Source organism: Oenanthe melanoleuca, chromosome 5 (genome assembly GCF_029582105.1).
Source record: "Oenanthe melanoleuca isolate GR-GAL-2019-014 chromosome 5, OMel1.0, whole genome shotgun sequence".
Taxonomy (NCBI): Eukaryota; Metazoa; Chordata; class Aves; order Passeriformes; family Muscicapidae; genus Oenanthe; species Oenanthe melanoleuca.
In genome coordinates this window covers 8,467,405-8,490,714 of record NC_079339.1, presented here as the reverse complement: position 1 = coordinate 8,490,714, position 23,310 = coordinate 8,467,405, and the positions used below count along the sequence as shown (strand labels likewise).

The window sequence follows — 23,310 nt, the reverse complement described above, 5'->3', positions numbered from 1 at the left end:
AGCAATTAGAAAGAAAACAATAGAACAATTTGTATCTTGGCTTTCTAAAGAAATTCCAGATTTTGAAAAACAAGATATGAATTCGGTTTTATTTTGGGATGAAATAGGAAATTTATTGACTTCTAAAATAGAAAAAGGTAATTCTGCTACAGCTTTGTTCCTCCCTGTATTTTTAAATATTCACAAACAATTATTACAATTAGAAAATAAAGGACAGCCACAGATAAAAGCTTTGAAACCCCTCCCCATCTTCTCCAAATTACCCTGTCTCTGAAAAGGATCCAAATTTTGTAAATTCTGAGCAGTCTGTCAAGAAATTCACTTTATACCCATCTCTTTAGAATTTACCTCAACAGAACTCTGATGATACTCCAAAAAGTAATCTTCCTTTGTCTCCCAGTGATGGGGACCACATGGTCCATGGTGGCAGGCATGCTCCAGCTTCTTTATCCCATCCTTTCTTCTCCACCCCCTTCACTATCCCCTATCCTAATCCTACACCTATAGCTTCCCCTAGCCACCTCTTCCCGGCTCAAGTTACAAATAACAATCCTCCTAGCTACAACGGGGCCCCGGGGGAGTGGGACAGCGGACCGGCTGATGGAGGAGGGGGAGGGGAATCCTCAGCTGACAGCAGCGTGGGAATACAGGTTGTACCTAGCTCTGCAGTCCAGATCTTAGAGGGAGATAATATACCATCAGCTGCTCCTGTAATTTATGTGGGTAGAAGAAATGGGAAGAGGGAGTATAACCCTCTCTCATATCAAGATAAAAAAAGAAATTTGTAAAGTGCAAAGAGAATTTGGTAGAAGCAGTGAGATTTTTAAGGGTATGCTGAGAGCGACTTTCACTTCCAATGAGATGACACCTCATGATAAAAGATATTTTCATGTGTTTGCTAACTCCCTCAGAATATGATGTGTGGTTTAATATGTGGAAACGTTCTTTAGGGATTCTTTTAACAGAGCTTCACCAAAGCACTGACAATTCCAAGGATTTGGAAGATAATGAATTAACATTAGATCATTTAAGTGGTAAAGGGACTTGGCATTGCCCTGAAAAACAAACTCGAGTATTATCCAAATTTGTTTTAGATAAAATTTGCAATATGGCTGAAAAAAGTTTTAATCAGTTACCAACAGTTGAGATAACTGGCAGTTATGTTAATATAAAACAATATGCTTCTGAGAATTTTTTGCAATTTGTAGATCGTCTGCGTGCACAAGTGGAAAGACAAGTCCATGATCCAGCAACCCAGGCTGAATTGATAAAAGAGATGGCACAAAGAAATGCCAATGAGGCCTGTCACAGAGTTATTCTAAGTCTCCTATGTACCCTGAACCAACCCAAGCACAAATGATAGAAGCCTGCGCCAGTAAAGCAGAATTATTCAGAGTACCAGAAAGGAATCCAAGGCCAGCTCCATCCAAGCCTGCAGCAGCTGAAACACCACGAGAAAGGAAGCAATCTGTGCCACCTGAACAGCTGCAGCATATCACCTGCTTCCAGTGTAAAAAGCAAGGACATTTCGCTAGGGAATGCCCTCTTAACCAGACACACAAGAAGTCCAACAAAAGAAAAAACTGAGTTTGCAGCACGTGCCTGCTCTTAACATCATAATGCGCAAATATTTAAATACTGCAGGCACTACAGTGGCAAAAGCCTCTTAAAAACAAAGGGGGAGGATGGGATAAAAAGTGTGGGTATACCAAATAATTTAAATGTCAAGTCTTCTGTTAACCTGGTCTGGCAGCCTTGTGGTCGTGTCAGGCTGGAGACTACAAAGGTTTTCATTTCAGGACTACTGATTGGACAATTATTACAGCGGATCTGTCAAACAGCCTAGTAGACGCGACCATATTGCACATGGAAATGGAGAGTGAGTATTTTGTTGTTGGAGACACAGCACACACACCCTTAGAAATTGAAGTAGCTCCCATGGTTATGAAAGGAAAAGTATCCTGCCTCATAATATTAGCACGCTGTCCTCAGCCACCATTCTACCTGGGCAAGGAGCAGATATTAGCTCAGGCTATTCCCATTCCAGCAGAAGTCACAGCAGATGGGAAAGCACCTGAGGCCTACTGGGTAGAAGTGGTGGGTGAGGAAAAACCTTCTTTGGCATGCAACCTAACACATGGATCAGATCACCTCCATGTGGAAGGGGTGCTTGACACAGGGGCAGATGTGACGATCATACCCAAGCCTTCACACTGGGAACTGCAACCTGTGGCTGGGAAAATTCAATGTATAAGAGGAATTAAATTGGCAAAAATCTCAAAAACCATGGTGCAAATCGAGGGACCAGATGGGAGATTGGCTAGTGTTCGTCCATTTGTAATAGATTACAAATATCCCTTGTGTGGGAGGGACTCCATGTCACAGTGGGGAATTAAAATGATTATTCCAAAAACTCCACGGGATTTTTAGAGTTGGCTACTGTGGAGCGCCCTGTCAAAAACTAACATGGCTAAGTGACACCCCAATTTGGGTAGTACACTGGCCAATGAAAAAGGAAAAGTTGAAGGCGCTTGAGGAACTTGTAGAGGAACAATTAGCAAAAAACCATATTGAAGAAACCACAAGCCCTTGGAATTCCCCCATCTTTGTAATAAAGAAACCAGGGAAGGACAAGTGGAGATTATTACATGACCTCAGAGAAATAAACAAAGTGATTCAGGACATGAGGTCTCCTCAACCTGGGATGCCATCCCCAACAATGTTACCCTGAGATTGGCAATTGGCTGTAATAGACATCAAAGACTGTTTTTTCCAAATCCCCCTACACCCTGAAGATGCCCTAAGGTTTGCTTTCTCAGTTCCCTCCATAAATCGAGAAGCACCAATGAAGCGGTACCACTGGAAAGTGCTGCCACAAGGCATGAAGTGCAGTCCTACCATCTGCCAGTGGTATGTAACCTCATTGCTGTCCCCTGTGCGTGCACAAAGAAGGGAAACCATAATATTACATTATATCGATGATGTGCTTGTGTGTGCTCCCAATAATGTGATACTCCAACACACAGTTGACCAGTGGTTAAAGTTTTGACCTCTGCTGGATTTCAATTGCAGGAAGACAAAGTTCAGAGGATGCCACCTTGGAAGTACCTGGGCTTGGAGATTACTGCATGGACTATTGTTCCACAGAAATTTGAAATTAATTGTAATCCCAAAACCTCGACAGATGTCCATTCCCTGTGTGGGTCTTTAAATTGGGTAAGGCCCTGGTTAGGCCTCACTAATGAGGACCTAAAAGCTCTCTTTAATTTATTGAAAGGGGAGAGAGAGCTGGTTTCTTCCAGGGAACTGACCCCAGATGCAAAGATTGCAATTGAAAAGGTACAAAAAGCTTTGGCAGAAAGACAAGCTCACTGTTATCAAATTGAGCTGCCTTTCGAATTAATTGTTTTGGGAAAACTGCCACACCTGCATGGTCTCATATTCCAGTGGATCAAGGGGCAGAATTATTCACCCTTAATCACAGAGTGGGTCTTTCTCTCCTATCAAAGACCCAAGACCATCATTCAGCCACAAGAGCTGATGGCTCAGCTAATTCAGAAGGCAAGGATGAGGCTGCATGAGCTGGCTGGTTGTGACTTTGCATGCATTTACCTGCCAATCAAACTTTCTGAGGAGGGAAGAAACTCTCCGGAAAGGATGACCAAAGAGATTTTTGAGCACTTGCTCCAGAGCAATGCCAGCCTCCAAATATCTCTAGACAGCTACAGTGGACAAATATCAGTCCAGGGCCCGGCTCATAAGTTGTTCAATGAGGAATTCCACCTCATTCCTCGAGGGAAGAGGAGTCGGAGACCACTCAAAGCGCTCCCAGTGTTCACAGATGCGTCAGGGGCCTCTCATAAGTCGGTGATAACTTGGAGAAATCCATAGACTCAGCATTGGGAAGCTGATGTGGAGTTTGTGGAGGGCTCACCCCAAATAGCCGAGCTGGCTGCAATTGTGAGAGCCTTTGAGAAGTTCTCGGAGCCATTTAACTTGGTAACAGACTCAGCTTATGTTGCTGGGGTAGTGTCTAGACCGAAGCAGGCAGTGCTCAAAGACATCGATAATGAGCATCTTATTAGACTGCTCTCAAAGCTAATCTATTTGGTTTCACATAGAAAGCATCCTTTCTATGTGATGCATGTGAGGTCACACATTGATTTGCCAGGCGAGATCACAGAAGGAAATCGTAAGGCAGGCTGTCTTGCAGCCCCAGCTGAGAAAGCACGCCTACCTGACATCTTCCAGCAGGCAAAGCTGAGCCACCAGCAATACCACTAGAATGCTCCAGGTCTGGTCCGTCAGTTACAGCTAACACGGAGTCAGGCTCGAGCCATCATGGCCATCTGTCCCAGCTGCCAGCTCCAGGCCATGGATATGGGGGTTAATCCCCGAGGCCTTGGCAGCTGTGAAGTGTGACAGACAGACATCACACACATTCCTAGTTTCGGACACCTCAAATATGTCTATGTAGGCATTGATACATATTTAGGTGCAGTTTATGCCTCTGCCCATGCAGAAGAAAGGGCTGTGCATGCCAAACAACACCTAGTGCAAGCCTTTTCAGTGTTGGGAATACCTAGGGAAATCAAAACAGATAATGGTCCAGCGTGCGCATCCAAGGAGTTCCTGGAATTTGTCCAGCAGTGGGGAGTGGAACATGAAACTGGCATCCCCCACTCCCCCACAGGCCAAGCTGTGATTGAGCGTGCGCACCAGACACTGAAACAGGTTCTAGCTAGACAGAGCAGTTCTACTGTGTGGATGTCTCCACAGCAAAAGCTCTGCAAAGCCATGTTCACTATCAATTTCTTGAATTGCTCATTTGAAAATATTAGTCCTCCTGTGGTACGTCACTTTAACAGCAGTAAACAGTTAAAATTGTCTCAGCATCCACCAGTTTTATTAGGGACCCGGAAACGTAGGAAACCAAAGGTCCCTATGAGCTGGTAACCTGTGGAAGGGGTTATGCGTGCATATCCACTCCCTCAGGCCCTCGGTGGATTCCCCAGAAGTGGGTCAAACCACTTGTTCCAAAGAATCCAGCTCCAGCAGAAGGAGATGAGAAGCAAGTAACCATTGCTTCGAAAAGAAGACGCCACCGGAAGGAAGAGAAAAAAGCTTTATAAAGGACTACATTCCGGCAGACAGAGACTCATAAAATGTTTTAAAATGTTTGTTATTCTTTTCCTTGTAATAATGGCGTTCAAGATCCTACGACAGTTAATTTTCAAGGCCATTAATGGTATCATTCCTTCCACCTCTGTAGTCAATCACATAGAAATGAAAAACATAAAACAATCTAATTCTCCCTCCAATTACCAATGGTGGGCAAAATCATAATTCGAATCAAAACAAACAGAATATCCTTCCCTCACTTAAAAACAAAAAAATGGGGAGATGTTGTAACCCAATACCTAAAGAGGTATAGGGAATATGTTACCCTAACTCCGTGTCCACATCCTATTGGCTTCTTTCCAAGTCCCCTCCCTGACCTTTTCCCTAGAAAAGTCCGTTAGCTGAGACCCTAACGCTCTTTGTCCCTGGAGTCATCATGTAATAAACGAGATCCCTGAGAAAGGCAAAGAGCCTCTTTTGGATTCCTTCGTTTATCTAATGTAGCACACTTTAGCTCCCTCAGAGTAAGTAGCTAGGAGGGAGTTACAGTGTGTTACAAATCTCCAACAACACTTACCTCCAAAACAACTCTGCCTTGAAAACAAGACCGGAAACCATAGGCTATGCACTCCCTGGCCACTGCTTCTATCCCCAGTTACACCCCTTTACCCCTATACTTACTTTTGTTATACTTACCTTCCCAAGCCAGTCCCTGTTCTCCCTGGACCCTCCCTATACAACCTACCAAACACCACTGTGCCTTTATGTTTTTATTTCAAGAAAAGGGGAGGTGAGAAAGGGCATCACATAAGTTACAGGAAGAAGAAAGAAATTATTCCTTTCCCTTTCCCCAAAGATCTAATAATTTCTGTCTTTACCTCAAAAGATTTTTTGTCATTCCCAGCAAAAAGGAAAGACATCTACTCCAAAGCTGTCCTCACAGTGCTCTGGATACTTTTTGTCCTACCAATCACACCTGGATGATCGTCCCTCAACCTAAACAGAATGTAAACAGGGTAATCCTGGTGAAGACACTTCCACAGGACAGCTTATGCTTGGCCGTGGAAGATCGCAGTGATCCACTCTCCACGTGCCTGGGATTCCATTAAAAGAAAATGATTATCCTTTTGCAGGTAAGCACCCAGCCCAGTGGAGCCCTAGGATGAGTGGACAAAGATATGGCCAGGTAAAGGATGTAGGCAGTGATGGGTTTCATGGTGTTCTTCTGGGTGTGGAACCCAAGGACCCAAATGACACTGCATTCCTACAGAACACAGAGTCCACAGAGGCAGATGAGCAGTGTCACACTGTGCATGGCCACGTTGCTGACATCTGTCTCACAGAAAATGTCTCCTTCAGTGGGCGAGGCAGGAGACGGGGACATGGTGGTCACCTCCATGGATGGACACTGGGCAGGCAGTGGGATGTGGCCCCTGGCTGTGGTAAGAGGTGATGGGAGTCAGTGGTTGGAGAATCCAGGGATGGACCATGGGGCTCCTCAGCATCTCCCTACAGTGGGAAGGATTCTTGGAGAGGAATGAGATGTGCAGGGAGGAGGGCGGTGGACATTGTGGGGTAAGAGAGGGAAATGGGAGGGTTGGGCTGTTCAGCAGGGGATGCAGAAGGAAAGCACAGGGCAGAGAACGGAGGACCTGGAGAGGGCACTGTGGTCACCAGGAGAGGGTGGCAGGAACAGAGCAGCTGCTGGAGGAGAGGAAGGTGGGGTAAGAAGGAGAGAAAACATTCCATTGACTTGTTCACTGTGGGGCAGCAGGAGGCAAAGGGGGTCTGTGTAGATCAGTGGTGCTTCCTGGTAGTTCTTGCTCCTTTAGGATTCCATATCCCCAGGTGGATCCTCCCAGGTCAGTACCATGTAGAAGAACATTCTCAGATAACCAGGAGCTCCCCACTGCCGTCCATCTGGCTGGTCTATGTATCCTGTCCGTGTTGCTCCCCCAGGATTTGGAAATAAAATGGTTTTACACTTTTGGCTACATCAGAGTGCCAGAGCCTTAGTGTTACTGATCTTGATTTATTTTTTTTCTCCACAAAACTAATTCATTGTGGATGACTTTGTATTTCCTCTTGATAAGAAACACTCCTTCCCAGGAGAATGTCCATTCTCTGACTGACTTCTGTTTCCCAACTGGTTTCTACCATTCCTTATTTCTCTTCCTTGAAGAGTCATTGCTCTTCCAGCAGCAGAGGGACACTGGTGGTGCTGGTGGCACTGCAATGCTGGCAGTGCTGGTGAGGCAGCTGGCTGCTTGTCAGATACAACTCCCAATGAGGGAATAGCTCCAGGATCATTGCCAAAATGTGCCCTAGGCCTAAGGAAGTACATCCGAGCTGCTCCCCATTCTATCCCCATCTCATTCTCATCTCTGCACCCCATCCCCATGCCCACGCTGCTGTCCTTCTTCACCCCATCCTATCACATCCCACAGGTCTTCCAGAAGGCAGCTGCTCCCCCACTCCAAGTGTGGTGGGTCAGGCTCTGCTGTCCTGCAGTGAGGAGATTTGGGATTGCTGGCATTCAGACCACCTCCAGTCCCCTTCTCACAGACTCCTGACTCCTCCAAAAGTGCCTCCAACAGCCCACACTGTCTCTGGGGCTCCCTTTTTCCCCCCAACAGCCTCGGTCCTGCTCTGCTCTACCTGGGATCCTGGCAGTGCCTCTCCTCTTTCTGGCTTTCAAGTTCTTGGACCCAGGAGGGAGGAAAGCCCAGCTCCAATGTGTTCTGCAGGAGAACACAGGATGGTAAATGTGGCTGGAGCCAGTGGAGAAATAGATGAAGAGACCTGCAGTGGTTTTGGATTTTTCTGTAGCAAGAAGCAAGAGCACATGGCCAAAGGAAAAGTTCAAGGCAAGGTCACCTTTAATATTGCAGCACTCACTGAATACGACCACAGAAGATTACTCTGGATGATCCTCCAGGGCTGTGAAAGGACTTTGAGAAGAAGGTAAATACATGGAAATGAGTCCTAGGAAAGCAATGTTCATCTATTGGATAAGAAACACATTTTATTGACTGCGTGTGCTTGCAGTGGATGAAACCTGTTCTAAAGTCTCACCATACGCAGAACAAGGAGAGATCCTTCTGTGTGTCCACAGAGGTAAAGAAATTCCTTCTTCCTAATGCTTCCCATTGTGTTAGAATGTTCATTCTGGCTGATCTGGTATCATTCCCCATTCCACCTCCCCTTCTTTCCTCATCGCATCCCATTTGGGACATTTGAGATCAACAGCATGCAGACCATTCCTGACCTCCTCCAGACCTTTCCAGAACCCTCTGACCCTTCCAGCCACCACTGATAATCTCCAGTCCTGCCCTGGGACTGCCTATTCCCCTAGGAAAGCCCTGCTCCTTCCCTGCTCCACCAAGGAGCATGAGCAGTATCCCTGCTTCTACCAGACATTGATGATCTTACACCTTAAAATTAACAATTTAGCCAAGCAATAACACTTTACACCATTTAGCTGAAAAGTTGTGTCATGACTTAACCTGGCTTACAGGCCTGACTCACTCAGATGTCTCAGGCACTAAAACACCTGAGAGCAGCATTGCTCCCACATTTGCCATGGCAGATGCACACGTGTGTGCACACAGACAGAGCCAGTGCAAGGTCCCTGTGAGAAATTCCCCTTGGAGGCAGGGAAATGCTCACTGTGGATCCGTTTGCATCTCCTCACTGTGCCAAGGGCTGAGCCTCGAGCAGTGCGGGAATCGGCCCAGGACCCGTCGGTGTTCGGGGATCAAATGGGAGAGATCCCGGCTGGGAGAGGCCCCACTCCCAGGGAGGTTCTTGTCAGCACTGCTGGGCCCAGGAGAGCTCCAAGGGTCTCCTTTTGGACTGTTCTTTACAGGGCTCCAAGAGATGGGCTTCAGTCACAGCCATATTTCACTCTGGCCACACTTTGGGCTGGCAACTTTCTGTGAAAGTGTGAGAACAGGAATGTTGTGCCATTCAGGAAAGTGAAATAATTTCCAAGGCTGTCCATAAAACCCAGGAGGTCATAGTACAGCAGCAGTTCCTGGGAGCAGAGGGTGTTTCTGATGAGTTGCGGAGGAGCTGAGCCCAGGGGCTGCTCCGCAAGGCGGACACCTAAGGAACATTTCTCAGATCCCAGTGCAGCCTGGAAAGGGGGAGGCGATGCACCAGTACAGGGAGGGTGATATTGTGGATATTTATTCATTATTCAATCTTTCAGCCACTATCCCAGGCTCCCTCAGCAGTGCAGCAGGAGGAATCAAAAGGTTCAGAGAACAGCTTCCATGGCAGGATCATTGATGCCAGCAGGGTTTTCTTCTGGCTCCTCAAAGATCCCCTGGAGGGAGAGCCAGAGGGACTCCACAGAGCAGTGCCTCCAGCATCTCCCTGCCAAGAAGTAGATGAAGGGTTTGATGCTGCTGTGGATGCAGGTGAGCAGGAAAGCCACGTGGAGGGAAAAAAAAGTATAGTTGAACTCCTGAAGCAAATTCCATAGGCTGAGGTGTAAAGTGAAGAGCACAGTGAGGCAGATAACAATGTCGAGCTTCTTTGGTTGCTGCTGGTGGGAGCCAGGCATGACCATATTGAAAAGGACTGTGCCAGAAATGAGCGTGAAGGGAGCACAGGGGAGGAGGTTCTAGGCATACATGGACATGAGAGACACTCGGCAGTGCTGAGATAGACGGGAAGCACACAGGAAAATGACTGTGGAAATGACAGTGATAACAGTGATGGAGGATGCCCAGAGCAGGGCACACACCACCATCGACAGGTGCTGGGGACAGAGGCAGCAGTGCCAGAGCAGGCAGTGGATGGACCTGCACCTCTGGATGCTGATTAATGTCAGCAGGTACAGCCCCAGGCTGCAGGACACCAATGACAGCCAGAAGACCAACCACACATACTGCAAGAACATGATGGCAGAGCAGGACATGTCCTCTTGCAGGAAAAGCTGACTGGAGGGGACCAGAAAGAGGAGAAAGAGGAATTCAAAAAAGTCAGCATTACGATGTAAAGGGTGGTGCTGTTCCTGCACAAACAGTGGGAGCCAAGGGGCCAGAGGACAGCCTCGTTCCCAACCAGCCCACAGAGGCAGATGAGCAGTGCCACACTGTACATGGCCACACTGGTGACAATTATCTCACAGAGATCATCCCCTTCAGTGGGTGAGGCAGGAGATGGGGACACGGTGGTCACATCCAAGGATGGACACTGGGCAGGCAGTGGGATGTGGCCCCTGGCTGTGGTCTGACTGGATGGGAGTCAGTGCTTGGAAAATCCAGGGATGGACCATGCAGCTCCTCAGCAGCTTCCTGTGGGAATGATTGAGTGGGGAAGAGTGAGACGTGCAAGGGAGAAGAGCTGTGGAAATTGTGAGTTGGAAGAGTAAAGTGGGAGGACTGGGTTGTTCAGCAGGAAGGGCAGAAGGGAAACACAGGACAGAAGAGGGAGCACCTGGGGAGGAAACTGCAGTCACCAGGAGAGGGTGACAGGAACAGAGCAGCTTCTGGAGGAGAGGAAGGTGGGGTAGGGAGGAAGGAAAACATTCCACTGACCTGTTCACTGTGGGGCAGCAGCAGCAAAGGGGGTCTGTGCAGATCAGTGGTGCTTCCTGGTACCTCTTGCTCCTTTGGGATCCACGTCCTAAAGTGGTTCCTCCCAGGTCAGTAACACAAAGAAGGAGAAAGTGCCCAGATCACCAGGAGCTCTTCACTCCCATCCTCTAGCTCCTCTCTGTGCTCTGTCCCGGTGTTCCTCTCCCAGACTCACTGGAATCATGGGGGAGTTAGAAATTGCATCTTTGGCTAAGTCACAGTTTCACTTTCTCAGAGTTACTTGTTTTGGAGATTTTTGGTTTGGTTTTTTTTTTTTTTTTTGCTATAAGTCCCTGTCATGCTGCTGCTGCTGCTGGGCCTGTGTGGAATGGTGGGGAACAGGGCTGTGCTCTGGCTGCTTGGCTTCCACAGCTGCAGCTCCCATCACCATCTGTGTGCTCACCCTGGCCATGGCTGACTTCACCTTCCTGCTCTCCACCACCATCACCCTGGGTGTATTTCTGTCCCTGAGAGCTTCTGCCACCAGCTGGGCCCATGACAGGGCAGTGACAGCTGGGCTGGATGTCACCATCCTCTTGGCTTTCCCTGCTGGTATCTACTCTCTGACAGCCTTCAGTGCTGTGACAGCTCTGTTTGTCCTCCAGTGTCCTGCTGGCCCAGCTACCACTCCCAGCTCCTTCCCAGTGCTCCTGTGTGCCCTGCTCTGGCTCCTCTCCTTCCTGCTCACTGTTACCCTCTGGTTCCACCCTTCAGTGCTCATGGCCGTGGTCCTGAGCTACCTCTTCTCAGTGCTCACCCTGACCTGTTCTGGTCTCATCCTGCTGCCCAGGCTCCTGTGCTGGTCATGGAAACAGCCTCCATGGAAGTTCTGTGCCCTGCTCCTGCTGCCTGTTGTCTCCTTACCCTTTTTCACTGCTCATTTTGGGTACTGGCTCTTGCTGATGGAATTTGACTTCTCTGTCTTTCCCCTCAACACCTCTCTCATGCTTGCCTTTGCCAACAGCAGTGCCCATCCTCTGATTTACTTCCTGGCTGGGAGCTGTGCAGAGGAATTCACCCTCTCTGGTAGTGTTGCCTTCCAGAGGGCTTTGAGGATGTGCCAGAGCCAGGAAATAGGGACAGCACTGTGGAATCATCATCAAGTGGAATCATCATGAAATAGAGCCATCATAAAATTGAACCATAAAATATCCAGAGTTGGAAGGGACCACAAGGATCATGGAATTCAGCTCCTGGCCCTGGACTGAGCATGCCAACAATCCCACCCTATGCCTGAGAGCATTGTCCTAAAGCTCCTTGAGCTCTTTCAGGCAGATGCTATGAAGAGGATTCTGGATGACATCAGGAATCATAATAGAATGGATTTGGTTGGAAGGAACCTTAGACATTGTCACATTCCAACCCTTCTGCCATGGGAAGTAACAGCCAGGAAACGTCTTGCATTGAAATCTTTGCTCTTTTGAAGGGAAGCTCAGGTAGGGAGTGGCCTGGGTCATCCTGGAACAAGGAAGGTGCTTGGAAGCAGGAAAAGTTCATTGGAGAATCATGATCCTTCAGCACTTGGAAGACACTCCCTGGCTGTGGTATTCTTTCCTCAGCAAGTTGTTGTACCATGGAGAGTTTCTGCTTTCCAATGGACAGGAAAACAGGAGACAGGAAGAAAAAACCCTCTGAGATGTCAAAGTCTCTCTCTTCTGTAACTTACTAACAATTCCCTTAATTAATGTATTCTCGATCTTTTATCTCATGTGTGTCTTGTGTCTCCAAAGCCTAACTCGGCACTCACAGCTTTCACTCTCACTTTCCTTTCCAGAAGCAGTGGCACCTTGATTTCCCCTGCATTTAAGGCACTGGGAAAAGGAGGGACAACTTCCCCCTGGGTAAGAGATGTGGCTGCTGCCCAGGTCTCTCCCAGGAGGAATGAGGAGATCTTGGCATATTCAACATCATCCCAACCATTTCAGGCACATGCCTTAGGAAGAGCTGTGGTATAAGACAGGGACCTGCCCTGCTCACAGATACAACAGAATCTTTAGAATGGGATAAAATAAGGAAATGAGCCATTTTGGATACTGATAATCAGGTACAAGCTCTGCAGAGAAGCCTGGATGTTGTTTATTCAGCAGATTCTGAGGCCAAAGTTATCACATTGGAAACAGACCGAAAAATAAATGGAAATCAGAGGTAGCATCAGTTACTCCTGCGTGTAGCCAGGTTCAGGAGGTGGTCAAGGCCTTCCTCGGACTTTGATCCTGGAGCACCAGAGGATGGCTCCATTCTGCAGAACACCAGCATAACCCCAAATTTCTGTGCAATTAAATGGTTCAAGTGTCTGCTGATGTGAATTTCCATGTTGAACGCTCTTTTTGGTCACAGGCACAAGGTATCAGTGGAGGTCACCTTTGACCTGGCAATTTACTCAGAAGGATGTAATTCTGGAATTAAAGAATGTGACAAATTCCCATGGAAAGTACAAGGAACTGTTGCTGTCCCTGCCCAGCTCTGCAGCCCTATCTGGTGTCTCTTCCCATCAGCTGGGAATGCAGGGCTGGCTCTTCTGGACAGAAGGGGAAGGAGGCTCTCTGTGATCCCAACCCCTCTCCTGCCATCCACAGGCACCAGTACCGCAGGGATTTGGGAAATCACTGCCACTCTGTGCTGGTTGTGTCCCCAGGCCTAAAGGTGTCACATTCATTGCATGCAAGAGATCCCACAAAACACCAAGAAACTCATCTGGGTATCCAAATGGAGTGGAGCTCATTCCCTGAGGCCCAGCCAAGGAGGGTCATTCCATGGGGAATAGAGCTGGGGAACAGCACTGAGCCCAGCTGCACTGCCTGGAGCCATGAGGGCACAGCAGGGAGGACGAAAGCCATGCTCCAATGTGCTCTATGGCAAAGCATCCCTGCCACATTGCCCCTGGCAATGCCCCTGCTCCCTTCTCCTGCAGGAGTACACCAGCACAGGGAGGGTGATGCTGTGGATATTTATTGATGAGGTGACTCAAGGAAACCTGTGCCAAGGTCCTTCAGCAGAGCAGTGGAAGGGATCCACAGGTTCAGACCCCTGTGTCCTTGGGGGAATCATTTCTGCATGGAGTGATCTCTTTCTCCTCAAAGGCCCTCTGGAGGGAGTCTCTGATTGACCCCACAGAGCAGGGAATCCAGCACTTCCCTGACAAGAGGTAGAGGAAGGGTTTGAATCTGCTGTGGATGCAGGTGAGCAGGAAAAAGAGCCTGGGGACAACACAGGGAAGCAACCGAGCTGCTGCAGGAAATTGCAGAGGCTGAAGAGGAGAGTAAAATGCACAATGATAAAGATAACGATGTGTCACCTCTGTGGTTTCTGCTTCCTGGAGCCACACCTGGCCTTGATGATGTTGTTTGTGTGGGAAATGACGACTAGCGCAGCAGAGGAGCAGGATAATGGCATAGATGGAGATGAGAGCTGCTCAGCATTTCTGCTTCTTGTGTGATGGGCACAGAAATGTCAGCACAGGAATAGCAGTGAGGAGAGCAAAACAGACCCTGTCTTGGGCTCTCCACACCACCAGCCACAGGTGCAGAGGAAGTCGGCAGCGGCTGCAGAGTTTGCAGAGCTTGTACAGCTCATTGCTGCTGAGCATCAAGCAGAATAGTTTGAACAGAAGCAGCAGATCACTGACAGTGTGCTCTCCAAACCACTAACCACATATGCAGCGGAAATTGGCAGTGGCAACAGAGTTTGCAAAGCTCCGTCATTGCTGCTGAGCATCATCTGGAACAAAGGAAGTCAGTTGTGTGTTCACTCAAAGAATAGAAGGGGTCCTCATTTTCTCTAGGAAACTTCCAGGTTTCTGCCATTTCTCATTTCCCTTTCATTAGGGTTCATCGTCCCTCCACCAACAAAGGGATGCTGGTGGTACTGGTGGCACTGGAATGGTGCCAGTGCTGCCAGTGCTGGTGAAGCATCTGGGTACTTCTCAGAAATAATTGCCTTTCTGGAAAGAGGTCTGGGATCATTGCCAAAACCTGTCCTGGGCCCAAGGAAGCACAACTGAGCCATGAATTCCCAGTTTTCATTCTAATGTGGGCTCACATAGCCCAAGAGGACAGCAAACAGTCGCTTTGTATTGATTTGGCACAGCCTGGTTTTTTGGTAGCAGGGGAGGGCCCTGAGCTCACAGAGCTGGCTTCTGTGAGAAGCTGCTGGAAGCTTCTACCATGTCCAACAGACCAATTGCTGATGGACATGCTGCTGGCCCAATTAGAGATGTTGCTAACCCCTCTGTGATGACATATTCAAGAAGAATATCCAAGCAGCACACATGCAGTTTTTTCCAGCAGTGATGAGGCACTGCTGCCAGGGCCATCCTGGTGCAGCATGCAGCAGTGTGCTGCTGTGGCCACCACAATCTCGATGTGGCTCACAGCAAGCCTTGCCTGCCTGGCCACCCTCAGCCAGCCATGCCATGGGCTGAGGGCAGGGGTGTCAGCGGCAGCTTCTCCTTCTCAGTGCCCCGCATGAAGAGAAGTGTTAAATTGCACCAGTGCTGCAGCAGCTGCCACTGCCCACACGGTGACAGCGGGGTCGTCTGGCCAGTGGTGAAAATGTGGTGAGCGATTTCCCATCGTGGAACCTGGGCAAGATCAACCTCTCAGCACTGCAGAATTTTGCAAGAATCTTTGAACTGGTAGAACTTGTTGGGAATGGTACCTAGGAGCAGCAGTTTTCCTTCTGGTCAGAGAAGAGCAGGAAGTAAGAACGTCAGGGAAAACAATGTGGTGGCACCAAGGTCTATGGAAAAAAGGGGAAAGAAGTGCTCCAAGAGTCACAGCTGAAATTCCTCTGCAAGCTGCAGAGAGGTAGGTATATGATGAAACAAACTGTGCCCCTGCATTCCATGTGTTTAAGTTTCGACAAACTTAGGGGAAAAAACTTTCAGAAGAGCTTTCTAGGAAATAAACTTCTAATTTTTTATTCCACTGGACTTAAGAAAAAAATATTTTATTTAGGGGGAAAAGTGGAAAAAACTTATTTATTAACACATACAAGAGAAACACTTTTTTAGCACAGACCCAGATGACAAAAAAGTTTTTACAGAGAGGGAGCGAAAAACTTGGACGCTTTGATCTTTACTAGAAGGGCGAAACGCTTCTCTGGCCGGTGTCCAGAGGCAGGCCGCAGGGTTTCTCCGGAGCTGGTGCTGATTTTCGGGAGGTGAGGGGGAGAAGGGAGAGGGGGAGAGAGAGAAAGAAAAAAAAACCGGAATAGCCAGCAAGCTTTAAGCAGCAGCAAGCTAAACTAAATAATTTAAGCAATATAAAGCTAAAGAATTAAGCAAAAAAAAAACCAGCTAACTAACAAACTAGGCTACGAACTACTACCACAGCAGCGATAGCCACAAGCAGCAGCACCCAGAGCCCAGCGAGCAGCCGCGCTCCGCCCGAGCCCCCACCCCCCCCCCAAGCGAAGCCCTTAAGCCAAGCCCACGGCAAACCAAGTCCGCAGAGCAGAGCCCCGGCGGCCCCTCCCCCGGGAGCAGACAGCTTCATGGCCAAGGGGGGGCAGGGTGAGGATTCAGTCAAAACATCAACCCAGGACACCATGAAATCCCTAGGGGATGCAGAAACACACTTGCAGCCTGTGGGAGAAGTGCCCAAGCTGGAACGAGTGCGTGCCGGAGAAATCTGTGATCCAGTGGGAGACCCGAGTGCAGAGAGAGGACTCCTGCTTCCAGCGAGAAAGAGAGCCCTTGCTTCCAAGCTAGAGCAGCCTACCTTTGGAGGACTGCACCCTATGGAAGAGTGACCCATGCCATAATGGCTTTGAGAAGACTGTTTGCCCATTGGAGGGACTCACGTTGCCACAGTTTTGGCAGGACTGCTGCTCCTGAGATTAGAGCCACACTGGAGAAGTTCATGGAGAACTATCTTCTGTGGGAGAGACCCCATGACATGGCAGAAAAACTCCTCTACCTGAGCAAACAGAAGAAAATCTGGAGTGATGAACTGGCGAAAAATCCCACGCTCTGTCTCCTTGCACTGTTGGTGGGAAGCAGGGAGGGGCTGGGAGGGAAAAAGGTGTTTTAAAGTTTTATTTTACTTCTCATGATTGTCCTCTGATTCTGTCAATAATAAATTTACTTAATATCATTAAATTTGAACCTATTTTTTATTCTGAGAATGTTTTTTCTCCCAGTCTCATCTCAACTCATGAGTCCTTCATTAATTTTTGTTTCCCTGCCCTCTGCCCAGCTGAGAGCAAGAGAAGGTGAGTGAACATCTTTTGTGGGTGGCTGTGTTTGTCCAGTGTCAGACCAGGAAATGCTTGCAGCCAGGTTATTAGCATTTGAGCCCACATTACTTACTCCCAATATGATGCACTAAAAGCAACTGGAGAGCAGATTTTGGGATGCTGTGGTCCCACTTCCAGCCCTTCACAAGAGCTCATCCTCCTCCTCCTCAATCTTGGGGACACTTGTGGTTGTTTTTACCTGATCTCACCCCTTTCCCAGCAAGGACACCTTCCACTAGGATGGGTTGCTTCAAACCTCATCCAGCCTGGCCTGGAACTTTCAGGGATGGGGCAACAACAGTTTCTCTGGCAACCTGTGCCAGGCCTCACCACTAGCACACCGAAGAATTTCTTCCCAGTATTCCACTTAACCCTGTTCTCTGGCTGTGGGAAGCCACTGCCCCTTGTCCTGTTACTTCTGGCCTTTGTCCAGAGGGCCTCTGTAGTTCTTGGAGCTCTTGAGGCTCTGGGAGGGGTTTTAAGGACTCCCTGAAGCCTTCCTCTCTCCAGGCTGAACACTGCCAGCTCAGTGACCTCAGCAAAGCCACAGGGATGGGGTTGATGCCCTGTGGAGTCCGTGGTGACAAATACAGATGTCACCCTGCCCCTGGAAGGGAGTGGCTGTGCTGAGAACCACAGACTCCCCCTCCCCTTTCAGCTACACCATCTGACCCCCCTGAGGGAGAGGCCAAAGCCAGGGCAGAGGAAGAATTTCTGAAGGCACAAAACCACAAGCAAGGACATCAGTAAAAACCAGGTTAAATATTAAGCAACAGCAGACCAAAGCACTGTCCCTGTGTTCTGGTTTGACGAACAGGTGTCTGCCAATAAAAGTAGAAGCTTCTCTAAGAAATGGAGAATGTGAACCCCCTCCCTCCAAATTATTATAATTTTTGAATCAGGAATTCTCAAGCAGAGATGTGGGGGTAGGAATGACAGCTCTTTGCTAATATATCTAACCGGACAAACAGAAAGAACAGCAGCTATGGAAATTAACAACAAAACAGAACAAATAACAGAGTTCCAGTCCTTTTTTCAGCCACAGACACTCTGCCTGTGTCCGGTCCTGGTGGTGAAAAACCGAGCAGGGCCCGCACAGCTGCAGAGGGCAGACGGGAGCGGGGAGGCGGCAGCGGCCGCGCTGTGTCCCAGGTGGGAACAGGGTGGAGGAAAGCATCCCTGCTCACCGTTTGGGTCCTGGTGGTCAGCTGTGGTCTCAGAGGTAGGAGGCTGGATGTGGAGCAGATGGCCGGGCAGTGGCTGACTGGAGAGAACCTCGCTCCCTGGCGTTCGAACCGGGTTGGCTGGAAATGAGCAGTCCAGACTTCCCCTCAGACCCCGCTGGCAAGTGAAAAGCCCGGGAGACAGCTCCCACCCACCCCTTTGTCTCGAGCCATGAGGAGCTTCGGTGTAACCTGGCAGGCTTCCTTAGCAGAATAATGGCAAATATTCCCCAAAAGCGGTGGAACAGTAAGGGAACAAACCCCAACCCTCAACTCCCTGTGTGTGTGTTTCTGTGTACTCAGGTGTATGTGACAAAAGGACAGTGAGGGTAAGGATAAAAAGTAAAATGACCTAAAAGCTGTACAACACTCAAACTTAACAGTACTTCAGTTATACCTGAAACTTAGCACATTCAATAGGGGAATAACACTTAACAGCATTTAAAATAACTTATGCCTTGTACTTCTTTACAGGCCTGATTCACTCAGATGTCTCAGGCACTAAAACGCCTGAGAGAGCAGCATTGCTCCCACATTTGCCATGGCAGGTGCACACATGTGTGCACACAGACAGAGCCAGTGCAAGGTCCCTGTGAGAAATTCCCCTTGGAGGCAGGGAAATGCTCACTGTGGATCCGTTTGCATCTCCTCACTGTGCCAAGGGCTGAGCCTCGAGCAGTGGGGGGATTGGCCCAGGACCCGTCGGTGTTCGGGGATCACCCGAGGGCAGCAAACGGGAGAGATCCCGGCTGGGAGAGGCCCCACTCCCAGGGAGGTTCTGGTCAGCACTGCTGGGCCCAGGAGAGCTCCAAGGGTCTCCTTTTGGTCCATTCTTTACAGGGCCCCAAGAGATGGGCTTCAGTCACTGCCATATTTCACCCTGGCCACACTTTGGGCTGGCAACTTTCTGTGAAAGTGTGAGAACAGGGATGTAGTACCATTCAGGAAAGTGAAATAATTTCCAAGGCTGTCCATAAAACCCAGGAAGTCATTGGACAGCAGCATTTTCTGGGAGCAGAGGGTGTTTCTGATGAGCTGCAGAGGAGCTGAGCCCAGGGGCTGATCCTCAAGGCTGATGCCTCAGGAGCATTTCTCAGATCCCAATATAGCCTGGGAAGGGGGAGGGTATGCACCATCACAGGGAGGGTGATATTGTGGATATTTATTCATCAGGTGGCTCCAGGAATCTTTCACCCACTGTCCTAGGCTTCCTCAGCAGTGCAGCAGGAGGAATCAAAAGGTTTAGAGCACAGCTTCCATGGCAGGATCATTGATGCCAGCAGGGTTTTCTTCTGGCTCCTCAAAGATCCCCTGGAGGGAGAGCCAGAGGGACTCCACAGAGCAGTGCCTCCAGCATCTCCCTGCCAAGAAGTAGATGAAGGGTTTGATGCTGCTGTGGATGCAGGTGAGCAGGAAAGCCACCTGGGAGAAAAAAAAGGTATAGTTGAACTCCTGAAGTAATTTCCAGAGGCTGAGGGGTAGAGTGAAGAGCACAGTGAGGCAGATAAAAATGTTGAGCCTCTTGGGTTGCTGCTGGTGGGAGCCAGGCATGACCATATTGAAAAGGACTCTGCCAGAAATGAGAGTGAAGGGAGCACAGAGGAGGAGGTTCTAGGCATACATGGACATGAGAGACACTCGGCAGTGCTGAGATCGATGGGAAGCACACAAGAAAATGACTGTGGAAACGACAGTGATGACAGTGATGGAGAATGCCCAGAGCAGGGCACACACCACCATCGACAGGTGCTGGGGACAGAGGCAGCAGTGCCAGAGCAGGCAGTGGATGGACCTGCACCTCTGGATGCTGATTAATGTCAGCAGGTACAGCCCCAGGCTGCAGGACACCATTGACAGCCAGAAGACCAACAGGACATACTGCAAGAGCATGATGGCAGAGCAGGACATGTCTTCTTGCAGGAAAAGCTGACTGGAGGGGACCAGAAAGAGGAGGAAGAGGAAGTCAAAAGAAGTCAGGATGAGGATGTAAAGGGTGGTGCTGTTCCTGGATAAACAACGGGAGCCGAGGAGCCAAAGGACAGCCCCGTTCCCAGCCAGCCCAGAGAGGCAGATGAGCAGTGCCACACAGTACATGGCCACATTGGTGACAATTATCTCAGAGAGATCATCCCCTTCAGTGGGTGAGGCAGGAGATGGGGACACGGTGGTCACCTCCATGGATGGACACTGGGCAGGCAGTGGGATGTGGTCCCTGGCTGTGGTCTGAGTGGATGGGAGACAGTGGCTGGAGAATCCAGGGATGGACCATGTGGCTTCTCAGCAGCTTCCTGTGGGAAGGATTGAGTGAGGAAGAGTGAGACGTGCAAGGGAGAAGAGCTGTGGAAATTGTGAGTTGGAAGAGTAAAGTGGGAGGACTGGGTTGTTCAGCAGGAAGGGCAGAAGGGAAACACAGGACAGAAGAGGGAGCACCTGGGGAGGGCACTGCAGTCACCAGGAGAGGGTGACAGGAACAGAGCAGCTGCTGGAGGAGAGGAAGGTGGGGTAGGGAGGAAGGAAAACATTCCACTGACCTGTTCACTGTGGGGCAGTAGCAGCAAAGGGGGTCTGTGCAGATCAGTGGTGCTTCCTGATACCTCTTGCTCCTTTGGGATCCACGTCCTAAAGTTGTTCGTTCAAGGTCAGTAACACGAAGAAGGAGAAAGTGCCCAGATCACCAGGAGCTCTTCACTCCCATCCTCTGGCTCCTTTCTGTGCTCTGTCCCGGTGTTCCTCTCCCAGACTCACTGGAATCATGGGGGAGTTAGAAACTGCATCTTTGGCTAAGTCACAGTTTCACTTTCTCAGGGTTATTTGTTTTGGAGTATTTTTTTTTTGTTTGTTTGTTTGTTTGTTTGTTTGTTTGTTTGTTTGGTATAAGTCCCTGTCATGCTGCTGCTGCTGCTGGGCCTGTATGGAATAGTGGGGAACAGGGCTGTGCTCTGGCTGCTTGGCTTCCACAGCTGCAGCTCCCATCACCATCTGTGTGCTCACCCTGGCCATGGCTGACTTCACCTTCCTGCTCTCCATCACCATCACCCTGGGGGTATTTCTGTCCCTGAGAGTTTCTGCCACCAGCTGGGCCCGTGACAGGGCAGTGACAGCTGGGCTGGATGTCACCATCCTCTTGGCTTTCCCTGCTGGTATCTGCTCTCTGGCAGCCTTCAGTGCTGTGACAGCTCTGTTTGTCCTCCAGTGTCCTGCTGGCCCTGCCACTGCTCCCAGCACTTTCCAGTGCTCCTGTGTGCCCTGCTCTGGCTCCTCTCCTTCCTGCTCACTGTTACCCTCTGTTTCCACCCTTCAGTGCTCATGGCCTTGGTCCTGAGCTACCTCTTCTCAGTGCTCACCCTGACCTGTTCTGGTCTCATCCTGCTGGTCAGGCTCTTGTCCTGCTCATGGAAATAGCCCCCATGGGAGCTCTGTGCCCTGCTCCTGCTGCCTGTTGTCTCCTTACCCTTCTTCACTGCTCATTTTGGGTACTGGCTCTTGCTGATGGAATTTGACTTCTCTGTCTTTCCCCTCAACACCTCTCTCATGCTTGCCTTTGCCAACAGCAGTGCCCATCCTCTGATTTACTTCCTGGCTGGGAGCTGTGCAGAGGAATTCACCCTCTCTGGTAGTGTTGCCTTCCAGAGGGCTTTGAGGATGTGCCAGAGCCAGGAAATAGGGACAGCACTGTGGAATCATTATCAAGTGGAATCATCATGAAATAGAGCCATTATAAAATTGAACCATAAAATATCCAGAGTTGGAAGGGACCACAAGGATCATGGAATTCAGCTCCTGGCCCTGGACTGAGCATCCCAACAATCCCACCCTATGCCTGATAGCATTGTCCTAAAGCTCCTTGAGCTCTTTCAGGCAGATGCTATGAAGAGGATTCTGGATGACATCAGGAATCATAATAGAATGGATGTGGTTGGAAGGAACCTTAGACATTGTCACATTCCAACCCTTCTGCCATGGGAAGTAACAGCCAGGAAACGTCTTGCATTGAAATCTTTGCTCTTTTGAAGGGAAGCTCAGGTAGGGAGTGGCCTGGGTCATCCTGGAACAAGGAAGGTGCTTGGAAGCAGGAAAAGTTCATTGGAGAATCATGATCCTCATGATTCCACATGGATCCACATGGAAGACACTCCCTGGCTGTGGTATTCTATCCTCAGCAAGATGTTGTACCATGGAGAGTTTGGGCTTTCCAATGGACAGGAAAACAGGAGACAGGAAGAAAAAACACTCTGAGATGTCAAAGTCTCTCTCTTCTGTAACTTACTAACAATTCCCTTAATTAATGTATTCTCGATCTTTTATCTCATGTGTGTCTTGTGTCTCCAAAGCCTAACTCGGCACTCACAGCTTTCACTCTCACTTTCCTTTCCAGAAGCAGTGGCACCTTGATTTCCCCTGCATTTAAGGCAGTGGGAAAAAGAGAGACAACTTCCCCCTGGGTAAGAGACGTGGCTGCTGCCCAGGTCTCTCCCAGGAGGCTCTGCGGCTTCCTTGTTCGCGCTATGTAGCCTTCGGCGATTTCTCTCTAAGCGAGCTGAAGTGTCGTCTCCTGCTAGCACAGAACACTCCGATGATGGATATTGCTGCCAAAACACTCCTGTCATGGGCACATTGCTGTTAAAAGCCCTGAACCATATGAGAATACCCTGCACTGTGTAAGCTTACAATGCACTGTTTCAACACTGCATAGCGAAGAGCACTGCAGTGTACTTAACGCTAAGGAGAAAGCATGCACAGCACACAGTAGTTCTCACTTTGCACTACACTTAGAACTGAGTTCTCTGCATCACGGTTGTGTACCACAGAATGCTGCTTCATGAACAGGCATGTAGTAGCAAAGCAAGCTGACGCTGATCCTGCTTCATGCCCCTAGTCACTGACAAGCGCTACGCTGCAAAGAGCACTCCGGGGCTCTGCGGCTTCCTTGTTCGCGCTATGTAGCCTTCGGCGATTTCTCTCTAAGCGAGCTGAAGTGTCGTCTCCTGCTAGCACAGAACACTCTGCTGATGGTTTTTGCTGCTGCCAAAACACGCCTGGCTTGTTCACTTTGCTGTTAAAAGCCCTGAACCATACGAGAAGACCGTGCTCTGTGTAAGCTTACAATGCACTGTTTCAACACTGCATAGCGAAGAGCACTG

The 23,310-nt window shown here is 49.2% G+C and overlaps 2 protein-coding genes and 2 pseudogenes across 3 annotated transcripts in view; 1 reads left to right on the top strand and 3 right to left on the bottom strand.

Moving 5' to 3' along the window:
- The window catches only part of LOC130253457 (mas-related G-protein coupled receptor member H-like), a 151,152-nt gene that overhangs the window by 43,539 nt on the left and 84,303 nt on the right, over positions 1-23,310 (bottom strand). The window contains exon 1 of one of the 2 annotated variants that reach the window (XM_056492045.1): positions 20,701-20,733. The exons of the other annotated variant lie outside the window; for it this stretch is intronic. The gene's annotated coding sequence lies outside the window, so the exon portion shown is untranslated. Of the gene's footprint in view, positions 1-20,700; positions 20,734-23,310 lie in introns of those variants that run through there. 2 annotated transcript variants of the gene reach the window in all.
- Positions 9,383-10,893, bottom strand: LOC130253603 (mas-related G-protein coupled receptor member H-like; annotated as a pseudogene).
- LOC130253441 (mas-related G-protein coupled receptor member A2-like) lies at positions 10,684-12,672 on the top strand. The gene has a single exon (XM_056492017.1). It carries the CDS (start codon positions 10,892-10,894, stop codon positions 11,825-11,827), a length of 936 nt encoding a protein of 311 aa, XP_056347992.1. The 5' UTR covers positions 10,684-10,891; the 3' UTR covers positions 11,828-12,672.
- LOC130253440 (mas-related G-protein coupled receptor member H-like) lies at positions 17,894-20,682 on the bottom strand (annotated as a pseudogene).

Excerpts from the sequence above, each read along its gene's own strand:
- LOC130253441 (XM_056492017.1), top strand. The coding sequence starts at position 10,892 with ATGGGGGAGTTAGAAATTGCATCTTTGGCTAAGTCACAGTTTCACTTT.